Source organism: Mastomys coucha, unplaced genomic scaffold (genome assembly GCF_008632895.1).
Source record: "Mastomys coucha isolate ucsf_1 unplaced genomic scaffold, UCSF_Mcou_1 pScaffold18, whole genome shotgun sequence".
Classification (NCBI taxonomy): Eukaryota; Metazoa; Chordata; class Mammalia; order Rodentia; family Muridae; genus Mastomys; species Mastomys coucha.
Genome location: NW_022196900.1, coordinates 68387740 through 68401899, shown reverse-complemented (window position 1 = coordinate 68401899; position 14160 = coordinate 68387740). Strand labels below are relative to the sequence as shown.

Sequence of the window (14160 nt, the reverse complement as noted above, 5' to 3'; positions counted from 1 at the left end):
CTGGATGTGTATGTATGTGTGTATACTTTATCTCTCTCCTGTTTCAATCTACAGTTTCCACCTATGATCTTCAGAAAATTTAACCAAAACCAAATTAATAACAAACCCTGTCACTCAATCATAAACAGTCTTCTTCAGAAGAACTAAGCTGCCCAGCGCTGGGTTGGAAAGTCCTACCAGAATTTGGCAGTGCTGACCCACCCTAACATTTAGGGAAGAATAATATAATTCCAGACTGAAAAGCGCACTGACAGGCGCTCTGCCTGTCAGTCGTAAGAGTACCCACTCACCGTGCTGGTGACATTCCCTTGGACCAGGCCCTCAACAAAGAGTTGAGATTTAAAATCCTTGACAAAGTTTAGCAGAGAATCAAGGGAAAGGCCATCCATCAATGCTTGGTACTTGTCAATCATAGACCAGCGGGAATATTCCAGAATTAAAAGCCGCACATCTCTGTACAAAGGACATTTAAAAAAAAAAAAAGTGTTGCAAGAAATTTATCTTAAGAAAAATTTTAGGTCAAGATGCTATAGAAGTGTTTCCAAAGACAAGCGATGCCCACCATAACTTAAGATGAAGAAAACCACTATAACAGCCAAGGAGGGGTGAGGACTGCATGCAGACTCTCAGAGGCCATTCACCACCTCACACACCTTCTGTCTCAGACAGAGTGAAATAGTCCACAGAAGGTGCTAAGTGAGTCAAATTTAACTAACTGTCCACAAATTTTAAATTATTGCTATTTTTGTTAGAAGTTTCACTAATTTGTATTTCTAGAAGCTCCCTCTGTAGTGTCTACAACTATAGTGGCTTATAACTCTAATGAGTCTGAGTAATGGGCCTAGTTCATTCTCGGACTAACTTCACTATCCATCTACAAACCACCTTCCTAGTAGCTAATGGATTTCTTGAGTTCTTAATATCTGTAATTCAATTTCTTTGTCACTTATAAAACAAAAGCAGGGTCTGTGTTTAAAGTCAGGCTGTTTGACAACCATTTACAGACACCCAACAAGGAAATCAAGAAGGGGTTTAAAACCATGTGGAAAAGAAAGGGCTGTGTCTACTCACAGGAGCCTCTCTGCCCTTCCCACAAAGCTCTCTACAGGCTGGTGGCGAGTGCCCCCAAGGCACCTTTGTCTGATTCATACACCTGTGCCCATGTAAGCCGCAATCAATGTCACAGATACTTAGGCTTTGCTCTCTGTGTACTTCTGAACCTTAGTTAAGTTCTCAGAAGTGAAGGCTGAGGTACTGGCGTGTGGAAAATTTACATCAGCAGTGCATACATCTCCTCCTCGATGCCCTCCAAACAGCGTATAATGTACACCTACTTGGCCAGAGTCTCAGGCTTGATGAGGATGTTGAAGTAGGTCTTCTTCAGTTGCTCAGTTATCATGGTGAAGACAGCAGGCGTGGAACTGAATTCAGTCAGGTAGTCAATAATGAGCTGAAAGAGCAGCTAAAAGGAAAGTGCACTTTAAGCAACAAAGTATGGAAATACACTACACTTGAGGGAGGAAATGCTCTTCCTCAGTTAGTCTCAGGGCCAGGAGGGAACAGGCACCGCAGAGGACCCAATGGAGGGGCTCAGGACTCAATCCCTAAGAGGCCAAACCACAAAGTTGCTCAATGTTGGCTCAACCACCAATTAAGTCACTGACCTCCTAACACTGATCGACCCTGCCATTCAGTACTTAGCCAAGGTGCATTATTTATTCTACAATGTCATTATATTTTTCAATTTTTTTAGAAAACTTGCATCTATACTCTGTAAATTAGATTTTTAGCTTTCTATAAATATAGTCTGTATTATTTTTAAGTATTAAGGTGAGGTAAGCCTCAAAATGAAGAACATCAATTTTCTAAGGTTTATATCTTTAAACAGCTTTCTAAACGTACTTCCTAAACGACATCTATTGTATTATGGGATTTAATCTGTTTGAATCTTGATGCTCCATTAGAAGGTGGAACAAAGTCAATACCACCACAGTGCAGACGGAGGCAAAGACATAAAGGGAAGGCTTATACCCTTCAAAGTTACTCTGCCAGCACAGGGTTAGATTCTGCCAAGTTCTTTCCTATGAAATTTTTTTAATGAATCCAGTTCCAAAAATATTAATATCCTTCCTTAAATTTGTTATTCCTCTTTTGTGAGCAATAACCTCAAACCAAGCCTGTATGTGGTATGAGCTTCAGAGAAATAACAAATGGAAGTAAGATATACCTAAAACACAGGCTGTTTTCTATGTACTGCCAGTAATCACTTGCACACACATGCACGCATGCACACGTGCACTGCCGGGAACCTGCCTGAGCATCAGTTCCCACTAGAAGACAGCGATGGGGACAGCACTAGTGATTTTCAGGGGGAAAACTAAATTTTGCCAGGGCTAAAATGTTGCTTATTTTGTAATATTTATCTTTTTTAACCTTTGCTGTTCTGAGGCCAGAAACTACTGGCTTCCTGCTGTTTAACAGTGGGGAATTTAGTAAGCAAGTGATTCCTCTGGGTCTTTGTTCTTTTTTCTCAGCTAGAGAGGCTAGGAGCTTGTTAACTCCTTGAGAGCCAGGAAAAGAATGTCATACACAAAGAAAGAAAGTCCTTTACATAGGCAATATGCACAGACTCACAAACACAAATACACACACATACATACACATACACATACACAAACACTGGTAGAGGCTGATTATCTGTCTCAACTCCACAAAGTGTTCATACATACATATACACATGTATGTATAGACAGACATATACATATATACATTTGGTGGATGGGACAGAGCCCCAGATGCCACATTCTATTCCTTCTCTTTGGCTTTTTTATACTTCTTAGACAAAAGTTCTTTAGAAAGTTACCTCATAGATAAAATGTTACACAAAGGGAGAGTTACAGAAGGATGTTGATATTAAGTTCAAAGCAGTGTTCATTACAAGTTCAAAGCCACAGTTTCGCATGGCCTTGATTTAGCATAGCACACCTGAGGTTTCATCCTGGGATCTGACCTAGAATGAATGTTTTTCCTTGATCACAAATTTGTCCCATGCCTAGTTTTTAATGTAATTGTGAGTTTACTGTATTCTTTATTATGCAGTCTTTACTTACTATTGTATGAGGAGCGGGCACATTATTCAATTCTAATTTAATCTTTCTGGCAAAACAACTAAAACCATCACTTAAAACTTTCTTCCTAAAATTATTTGAATCAAATAAGGAATTCTGTAAAATCAGTAAAGTATTTGCCACAAAAGCATGAGGACCTAAGTTCCACCCCAGCATCCATGTCAAAATAAGCCAGGCACCATGGCACCCAGACACAGGAGGATCCTTAGAGTTTAGAATCATTAAGCCCCAGATTTAGGACAGGCCTGTTCTAGTCTGCTTCTGTGTTGCTGTGATAAAACTCACCACACTGAGGGAAGCCAGGGCAGGAATCTAATGTATGTTTGAAGTAAAAACAGTCATACACAAAGAAAACATGATACTGCCCATCAGGAAGCTTTGCCATCAAAACACTGCATGTAGACGTCTGCATAGTGCTTTGGGACTACAAAGATAAATATAAAATTTCAAAGCTCCCTCATATACTTACAGGTAGTTTGTGGTTGAATCCTTTAACTCGAATAATTAAACCATGTTCTCCAGCTACCAGTTTATACTCCAGCTGTGCCACATCAGCTTCATAGGCTGGTTCAGCAAGGTTGTGAGTAAGAATATTCACGAAGATGTCAAAGAGGACAACACTGGAAAGTACAGAATGTAACTAACATCATTAACTGGCAGGAAAGACAAGAAAAAGTAGTTTTGTTTCTATCAGACTAAGAAACTTCACCTTTAGTAAGGTGCTAATTCTCTACTCCAGAATGTCCAAGCATGAGGTTTGAAAGTAAATGTAGCTTTACTCAGGACTCAGCCTCACAGGGACAGCACAGGACCACCCACAGTTTTCCTAATCTTTTCCTGTCACATACCCATAGAAAATGACAATGTGCAAACATACAGTGAGGGAATGAATCAGCATCAGAAGCACCCAGCCTGTACTAGACAGCAGCCCTAGCTAACTACCGGTCTTAGGCTTCCAGACTCACCAACTTAAACTAGGAGAGGGAAAAGAAGAATACATTCTGGAGGATGACAGCCGTGATGCTCAGTGTTTGAAAGCTGGATTTTATAGTTAAGAGGCAAAGAAAAAGAAATGCACTAACACTTTCTGAACCTTTCTTATAACTCACTTTTTGGGGCCCCTGCTCTCCCACAGTACAGTTACCTACATAAATACATGAATAATTTATAAAGAACTAGGTATAATTAAAAGTCTGGAACTTAGGTTTGGAGAGACGGCTCAGTAAGTTCAACCCCCAGCATCTACAACAGGCAGTTCATACTTGCTTATAATTTCAACTCAAGGGGGTACAATGTCCTCTTCTAGACTGTTCCAGAACCTGCGACCACATGCACCACCACCCCTGCCCCCAGCACCACCCACTCCCAGATGTATACAAGCACATACAATTTAAAATACAATAAATCTTTTTTTTGGTTTTTCGAGACAGGGTTTCTCTGTATAGCCCTGGCTGTCCTGGAACTCACTCTGTAGACCAGGCTGGCCTCAAACTCAGAAATCTGCCTGCCTCTGCCTCCCAAGTGCTGGGATTAAAGGCGTGCACCACCACCGCCTGAATACAATAAATCTTAAAACACTGAAGATCTTTAAGTACTAGACAGCAGGAATGCAGCCAGTCTTCTCTGCAGACGAGGAGCCAGCCTGCGACGGCTATACTCCTAGTCCACAGTGAGGGCTGAATGCCAAGGCCTCTCCCAGTCCAGTAACTGTGATCTGCTTACAAGTTTTTCTCATTTGTTTAGAGCATAAAAAATTAAATAAAACAGCTAGCATAGCTCAAGGACTGAAATGGAAAATCACTATTTAGATTGAAACAAAACTTCTTTCCAATAATGAAAAAAAAAGTCAGTGTGTGCTGGCCCCAAGGAAGCACTTCCCAGAAGACTCTGCCTCCTCGGTACTCATCTCTTCTTAGCACAGCTGCTTCTTCATCTCCAGCTAACCAGAACTACAAATTCAAAAGATCACACAAAAGGCCCAATAGAGTCTTTGCTTATCTTGGGAACTTCACGAGCCAGGCATGTCATCTGCATCACTCTCAGCATTGTCCCTCCAAGTACCCAGAACAGCTCACTAAGCTTCGAACACCAAGTGGCTTCTCTAGCCCAAAATTTAAAAGTCCTTCAAAAATCCTCCTGAAAACAGGGTCCAGTCTGTCACAGTAATACTCTACTCCTGGCACCAGCTTCTTAGTTAGGGTCATCACTGCTGTGATAAACACCATGAGCAAAGCAGCTTGGGAAGGAAAGGACTTATTCTCTCACACTTCCACACCACAGTCCATCACCAAAGGAAGCTAGGACTGGAACTCAAACAGGGCAGGAACCTGGAAGCAGAGGCCATGGAGAAGTGCTACATATTGGCTTGCTTGTTATGGATTGCTCAGCCTGCTTTCTCAGAGAAAGAAGGACCAACAGCCCACAGGTGGCACCACTGACATCAATTATCAATCAGAAAAATGAACCACAGGCTTTCTCACAGGCCAGTCTGGTGGGGGCCATCTTCACAATTGAGGTTCCCTCTTCTACAAAAGAATTCTACCTTATGGCAAGTTGACATACATAAAATTAGCCCACACAGTCAATAATTTACTTTTCCTTTCTTTTTTTCTACTTTTTTTTGGGGGGTGGAGGGACAAACAAACAAAAACCAAACACTCACTTTGCTGCAGATTTTTGTATCAAAGGTGAGATCAGATGAAATCGTATATAGGCTGAAAGAAAAAGACCATGGGTAAAATACAAAAAGTTAGAGGCCTCAAATATCTCTTAACACCTACCATTTTCTTTTAATGTGGCTTTTAAGTTCAAGATAAACTACTAGTCCCTAAAGCCTTGTTCCATGTCTATTCCCTTTTGTTCCTATGTTATTCTTAAAACTTTTAAAGGGTATTTTTCACCATTCCAATTAAGTATCATAGAAGGCACACTTTAACCTACAGGAATATCACAGACATATACAGAAAGGTCTATGAATAACCATATTTATCATTAACTTGAGACAGGCAAAAATATTTATAGAAGTTTACATGTTAGGAACATTAATCAATCAAGCAACTCAATGATCATGGAAAGTTGGAATAAAAGCCTTTTTCTAAAGAAGCTAAATGAATGGCAATAACTGTTTTTAAATCTTATAATTCAGTCAAGAAAAGCTGTGATGATACAGCCCCAAATCCCAAAACCTGGGGGACTGAGGACAGGCTTGCCATGTGCAGACTGGCCTGGATCACACACTACATGAAGTTCTAGAGAAGCTGGAAGGGAAGCTTTGTCAAAGTTCAAACTATGAGTCCAAGAACAACACGGTTTGGCCATCATCTAAAGTATGAAGGATTTAGAGAGTGTGTTTACACCACGCTATACATGCTTTATACTAAAAACAAAAGGCGGAGATAGCGGCTGGGGAAGACTTCCCTTTACAGTTCTACATTAGGCTTCCTATCATATCTAGGAATGATTTTTCCTCGTATCTTATTCCGTTTTTAAAAATAATGTCTAAATAATACTATTAATCCTATAAGTTGGTCAAATACCTGGGTGTGTGTGTGTGTGTGTGTGTGTGTGTGTGTGTGTGTGTGTAAAGGGTCAGAGGACAATTCCTAGAAGTTGGTTCTCGCCTCCTACCCGCAGGTCCAAAGCCTGCATCAGGCTTGGTATCAAGTGCCTTTAGCTGCTGGTCCCAGAGCTGACTTCCTACTTCCTGGAAGGCAGAGTGTCTTTACACCCACCTATGAGCACAGGAGCGCACTATTAGCCTGCAACTGTAAAGGGGGCTTCAAAGGGAGAGGAGTAGGCATCAGGAACACAGAGGCTGCTACAGAGAGAACAATTTCCCTACTTCGTCTTACCTTTGGGGATTTTGAATTTGTTGTCTTTCTTATACCACAGGCAGCCTTGTGAGGTATTCACAATTTTAGCAGGGTATTCAGTTTCAGGGCAATCAAAAGCCTTCAATGTAAAGTCCGTGGCTAACAACAAGAACAAACGAGTGATCATTTTTTCAAATATTGGAGTACAATGTAGACATGGCCTTAACTTAGATGAAAACTACAACTATCTAATTCCCAACAGCAGGTTCTTATCTCTGTACATTCAGCCTCACTCCCTTTCCCAAGTAATGGTTAACTAGGAGAGGGTAGCCTTTGGGTCTGTATAATGCAATTTACAAATGAACAGATTCTTCAAGAAGAAGAATCTTTTGCCAAGCTTAAGGACTTTGAAAGGTTACCAAATAGTTCTGCTCAGATACCACCTACTTTGTCATTTCAAATTACTGGCAAACTGTTTAATTATGTAGGCAAAAGATAAGTTAATTTAGGGGCTGGAAAGATGGCTCAGAGGTTAAGAGCACTGGCTGTTCTTCCAGAGGTCCTAGGTTCAATTCCCAGCAACCACATGGCAGCTCACAACTGTCTATAACTCGAGATCCAGTGGATCTAACTCCTTCAACACAGACATACATGTAGGCCAAATAGCAAATGTACATTTTTTTTTAAAAAAAAATTATAGATTAATGACCTTTTTAAAAAGAGATAGTTAATTTAAAGGGGAGAATAAAGGGGCTGGGTCGGGCGGTGGTGGTACATGCCTTTAATCTCAGCACTTGGGAAGCAGAGGCAGGTGGATTTCTGAGTTCAAGGCCAGCCTGGTCTACAGAGTGAGTTCCAGGACAGCCAGGGCTATACAGAGAAACTCTGTCTCGAAAACAAAACAAAACAAAACAAAACAAAACAAAAAAACAAAAAAAACAAAACAAAAGATGGGACTGGAGAGATGGCTGAGTTACCATGTGGGAGCCTGGAGCTGAACCCCGGTCTTCTGGAAAAACAAGCCATTACTCTTAACCATCTCTGTAACTTCATCAGTACTTTTGAATAAATATATTATGTGTATCTTTCACATGTACAGACACACAACAGTGATTCTTATTTTACTTTCACATGTACAAACACATAATGGTGATTTGTATTTTATTTTCATGTGTACAGACACACGGTGATTCCTATTTTACTGACCTATGTACTTGTTTTCAGCTGGAAGATGAAGGTCTGGATTTAAGTCAAAATTACTCTTCCACAGTTCAGTCCAACAGTTTTCAATATCTGTGGAGGGGAAAAACAGACAGAGCCAACAAATATAACATCCAAAATTCTCTTAACAAACATTTTATACATACACACACACACACACACACACACAATTTTTTGTGTCCATAAGAACCACTAAATTATTAAAATTCCCAGCTGATGAGGCTGGAAAGATGGCTCAGCAATAGAGTCCTTGCTGCTTGTACACCTACAGAGCAGCTCACAACTTCCTGTGCCTTCAGTTTAATGGGACCTGACACCTTTAGCTTCTGCAGGCGTCCACACATGGTTGCACATAAACTCATACATGTATACACATAATCTTTTTAAAACATCCCCAGCTGAGTCAAACATACTTAAATAGCGGAGGCTCATCATAGTAACTTACCTTCTATGCTATACTGAGTCCCAAACCACTTCTCCTTGAGGTCACATCTTCCCTCATTAGCACCAGACAGAAGAACGAGATTTGCCTTCTGAGGAACTAGCTGATTAAGGGCCTCAGCAATGACCTAACATAGAGGACCAGAAGAGATGTGGGAGATGACGGGAATTGTAAAATGTAAAATACAATTTAAGATTAAGTAACAATTTAACTTACATTTTATCTTTTTTAAGTAACTATTTAAAAAACAAAAACATTTGCATTGTTACTACAGTGTCATGATATTCAGTGAATTCTTTCTAGTTAATGAATCTCCTAATTTATAAAACTCTAAGTTTACTACCATTTCAAAAACTCTATTTTTCCTTCTATTGAGGTATAAGTGACAAACGTCAAATGTGTGTCCTCATGGTGCTCATGGTCACGGCTCATCTGGACCTCATGCTTTACTGGGCCTAGCTGCCATCTACTGTACCTTCACCAGGTGGCAAAAGCAGTGTTTATCATGAGCTGTATCTTGAGCCAAATAATTCTTTATTGTTGAATCCTATCCTGTACCATCTCAGGCTTCTACCCATTAGGTCCTAGAAACACCCCACCCCTACCTGCCTCAAGCAAAATTTCTCCAGACACCAACAAATATTCACTGAGAGCAAATTACCCTAAGCTGACAAAAGCTACCCTATAGGGACAAGCTGACTTGTTCCCCATAGTGGAGGAATGGCTAACCAACTGTTCATTTGCATATAATATGATAGTAAAGTATTTTTACCTTGTCACCCTAGGGAACTGAACCTAAGGCCTTGTGCATTCATGCTAGGCAAATTCTCCACAGAGCTTCTTCCCCAACCCTCTTCTGACATTTTATTTTAAAATAGGATCTTTACCAGAAGCTCAGAGAGCCATAAACTTAAGATCCTCCTGGACCAGCATCTCGAGCAGCAATAATTATAGACCTGTGCCATCAGGTCCAGCTCATAAGTAATTTATTTCTAATACAGGGAGAGCCTTACACTTTTCTTATAAATATATTAGGTATTACAATTTGTATGTCTTGAGTTTGTACTTAAAAGCTAGGAAACTTTTTTAAAAGAATGCTTAGAACCAACTGCATAAGTCTTAGAAACTGCCTTAGTTATTTTATGTGTTTCAGCACTCAAATAAGTACAATAGTGTGTAAGAAGCTCTGATTTTCATCTTTTATGTTAAAAGATGAACATACTGGGTTGGAGATGTAACTCATTTGCATGCAAGAAGCCCGGGGTCTGACAGCTACTACCACATCAACTCAACAGGGAGATGCATGCCTGATCTTAGCAGCTGAAGAAGCATAAGGATTGGGGGTTCAAGGCTACCTTCAATTACAAAGCAGGTTTGAGGTCAGCATAGGATACATGATACACATGTCAAAAAAAAAAAAAAGGCCTTGTGTAAGAGACTCGGGGGGAAAAAAATTCCGACTAACTTACCAAGTTCTCTGCATTCTCACAGTTCCTAAATATATCTCTATATTTTTTTACTCCCCTCTTTGCTAAGCAAGTTTTAGGTTTTTGTTGTTGTTGTTGTCGGTTGGTTTTCTTTGAATCAGGATTTCTCTATGTCCCCTGATTGTCCTGGATCTCATTCTGTAGACCAGGCTAGCCTTGATCTCATAGAGATCTACTTGCTTCTGCCTCCCAAGTCTTGGGATTAAAGGCACATTGCCACCACCTAAAGCCATTTTAAATTGGAGTGCTCCTTACTTCTGGCTTGTACTCAAACAGAAGCTGATCTCCGGTGAGAAAGTCCTGACGTGGGTACAGCTGCATGTTCTCACACATGTTCTCCACGTACTCAACTGGATCTGTCTGTAAAGAGGTACAATCATTTCACACCAGAGCCGCCATTGCTGTCCGTGGTCTGTCACAGCACACATAGTTGGGACAGAAGCATCTAAGCTGCTCTAACAGGATACAAAGTCACTGAAGATGCTTAGGATACAAAGAGAGAGCAAGCCTATGCTTTGGTGCCAGGGAGCTTCCCCTGTAAAGTGCCACCCCGAGCTCAAAACCAACCTACTTAGCTCCAGTCACAGGAGTTTGTCATGAGAGTAGTTCCACACTGAACTCTGTCAAGTACTCAACATGATTTCTATGTCAATAAAGATGGGACCCACCCCTAACAGCTGCTTTTGAGATAAGTCAAACTGCAGTGTGTCATGAGATAGGAGTGGTGACAAGCAGAGAGTAGAGAGTGGGTATCAAGAGCACAAGGCAGGGCTGAGATGACTGAGGGCAGGTACAGGTCCCACAGGGTACAGGAGTAATGGCACTCTGTAGAACAGAAGAGGAACCATGCGAATGGCAAATGCTTCAAAACGACAGAAAAAAAAGAATGTGAATACTCCTCAAACAAACCTAATACTCTGATCAGAACATTATATATTGTACACATGTATTAAAATATCACATTGCACTAAAAATGGACATTTATTATGGTATCTAAAAATAAAATTTCTCTGGGTGGTGGTGGCACATGCCTTTAATCCCAGCACTTGGGAGGCAGAGGCAGGTGGATTTCTGAGTTCGAGGCCAGCCTGGTCTACAGAGTGAGTTCCAGGACAGCAAAGGGCTACACAGAGAAACCCTGTCTTGAAACTCTCCCCCCCCCCGCAAAAAAATAAAAAACAAAATAAAAAAATAAATAAAACGTTTATGAAGAAGTTATATTATCAGTATGTTATCTCAATTTAAAAGACCACTGTGGTGGTCTGAATGGGAATGGCCCCCATAGGCTCATATGTCTGAATACTTCATCCCCACTGCAACTATTTGAGAAGGATCAGGAGGTGTGCTGTCATCCACCATCAAGGACGGACACTTTGAGAACCATAGCCAATAAATGCTTTCTTTTATAAGTTGTCTCAGTCCTGGTGTTTCATCACAGCAAAATAAAAGTAATCCATACACAAACTCTGTTTGCTTTATTTTGAGACAGTCGCACTAAGTTGCACAGGATAGCCTTTAACTCATTCAGTAGCCCACACAGGCCTTGAACTTTTAGAATCAATCCTCCAGCATCAGACTCCAGGGTAGTTTAGAGTACAGGCTTATGACACCAGGCCTGAATGTTTTACTTCTTTAATAAGTTACTCTTATCAGCTTCTTCCTTGTAACACAACTGTTCTTACCCACATAGTAGAAACTGACAGATTCTAAGTGTTTGCTATGACAAAAGGATCTGACCTAAAAGCTGATCTATGATGGAAAAGCACACAGTAAGTGCTGGGCAAGCAAGCAAAGCAGAGGTGCAGCGGAGCAGGAGACGCCTACCTGCTATGACAAGCTCAGTTCCTAGTACTAAGTAAAAAAATTAATATTATTGATATCAGCAATATACCACCATAATATGAGCAAAGTCTATAACTACTACCCACAGGAAATACAATTCAGTTTTTACAGATGTTTAAAATATCATGTATATTTAAAAAAAAAAAAAGGGGGGGCTGGTGAGATGGCTCAGTGGGGAACAGCACCGACTGCTCTTCGGAAGGTCATGAGTTCAAATCCCAGCAACCACATGGTGGCTCACAACCACCCGTAATGAGATCTGATGCCCTCTTCTGGTGCGTCTGAAGACAGTGTACTTACATATAATAAATAAATAAATCTTTAAAAAAAAAAAAATATCATGTATACTACTCACTGCTAAACAACCCTAAAAAACCACTAGACATTCCAATGGATCTTATTATACAAGAGAGATACATTACTATTATTATTCTGAGCATTTTCATTCTATTCTTTTGTGAATTGTACTTTTACACAATTAAAAACACTATTCTATAGGCTGTGCATTAACAGTTTCCCAATTGTGACAACATGCTTGGCTGAGATGTTATGAAAGAGAATGCCTGTATAACAAACATGATAAAACACTGAGAGTCAAATACACACCATGTAACTGTAATGGGCCAATAAAAATACACATGGAGAGAGAAGCGAGTCAGAAATATCACCAGTGATCCCTAGATGACGGCAACTGTTCTAAAGCTAGGGAGCTGACCAAGTGCATTCTTCCGAGCAGTGACCCACAGACTTCAACAGACTTCCAAAGGACACTTGTACAAGGGGTGCACACACATGCACCCCTTCTCTAAACTCTTTACTGTCAATATTATAACAATACTTTTGTTTATATGTCCTTATACTATAGATATACAGAATCATTAACTTTTTCACAGTACCCCAAGCTTCTGTACCCATGCATGTGTGTACATGGGTGCACTCAAGTGTATGCCAAAGGTGGAAGTTGAGAGAGAGCTTCCTACACAGGCCAGGCCTGCCTCTGCCTCCCAAATGCTAGAATGAAAGGTGGGAACCACTGTACCCAGCTTCACTCCCACCTACATGGGAACCAGAGTCCCAGACTCAGTTCCTATGCACACATAGCAAGGACTTTACTTACTGACCAGTGTGCCAATCCCTTAAAGTTCTTTACTATGTACTTCCAATTCCCCAGATTAAAAACAGAGCTTATTGTGTTTGGCAAGCTCAATTCAAATTTATCATATCCACGAAGACCTTCAATCAAGGAAAAATTCCTCTCCCTTAAGTCCCAAAACTCAACTGCTCAATATTTATTACACATGGGAATTACATTTGGTTATCATGTAGAATATCTTCATAATACTTGAATTCCCAATCTACTGAATTCCATAGCAAGCTTGAATTCCATAACATCCCTTGAATGTTTATCAAAGAGGATATGCAAAATAGGTGATTACATAGAAATATCATCACACATCATGACCTATGTCATAGGCCCAGTCTTGTCCTGTAATTAATATAAATGCTAAAAACAAAAGTATCAAGGCCATCTACAGATGAACATGACAGAGTGGTACAATTGAAATTCCAGTGACACTTCCATAAGGTGAAACAATGGTCATACCAGTTCCAACCTGTTCACAGATAACATGCAAAAGGAATTTGAATCCTAATACCTACCTGTTCTTGATAATGAAATTCATTATCCTCAATTTTCTGAATCTCTTCAAAAACTCTGTGAAAAGAGAACACGACAATTAGAAGATATATTAAAATTTCTCATTGCAATCGCCCAAAAGAAAAGAGGCATAAAAATATAAAGGGCGCCGGGCAGACATGTTGCAAGCCTTTAATCCCAGCACTTGGGAGGCAGAGGCAGGCGGATTTCTGAGTTCAAGGCCAGCCTGGTCTACAGAGTGAGTTCCAGGACAGCCAGCTATACAGAGAAACCCTGTCTCGGGGGAAAAAAAAAAAAAGGTTGGGTAAATCATGTGTACAACACACTCAGATGTAGAGGGATCGGGGTAGAGCCAATAGAGGAAACAGTATGAAATGACAGAACACCATCTTGGAGAACTAAACATGTATGTTGGCAGCCTGAAATCAGAGTTGTACTAGGTCTTAGTTTCATCCTAAGAAATATTTATTACCTTTTCTCTGGACCTAGCTTCTGCAGCATTTTTAAATACTGAAAGACAGTATGAGCAACCTGGAAGTAGAACATTTCATTAGTTTTTTGCATAAAGTGG

At 40.3% G+C, this 14160-nt stretch overlaps 1 protein-coding gene across 2 annotated transcripts in view; it reads right to left on the bottom strand.

Annotated features, from left to right (window-relative positions):
* Nrdc (nardilysin convertase) overlaps positions 1-14160 on the bottom strand; it is a 62997-nt gene that overhangs the window by 5847 nt on the left and 42990 nt on the right. For both annotated transcript variants that reach the window (XM_031378148.1, XM_031378149.1), the window contains 10 exons: positions 14062-14120; positions 13592-13646; positions 10346-10450; positions 8607-8730; positions 8147-8233; positions 6980-7099; positions 5791-5842; positions 3598-3748; positions 1335-1462; positions 291-453 (listed from right to left, as the gene is read on the bottom strand). In XM_031378148.1, the coding sequence (XP_031234008.1) occupies positions 291-453; positions 1335-1462; positions 3598-3748; positions 5791-5842; positions 6980-7099; positions 8147-8233; positions 8607-8730; positions 10346-10450; positions 13592-13646; positions 14062-14120 (1044 nt within the window). The remainder of the gene's footprint in view (positions 1-290; positions 454-1334; positions 1463-3597; positions 3749-5790; positions 5843-6979; positions 7100-8146; positions 8234-8606; positions 8731-10345; positions 10451-13591; positions 13647-14061; positions 14121-14160) is intronic.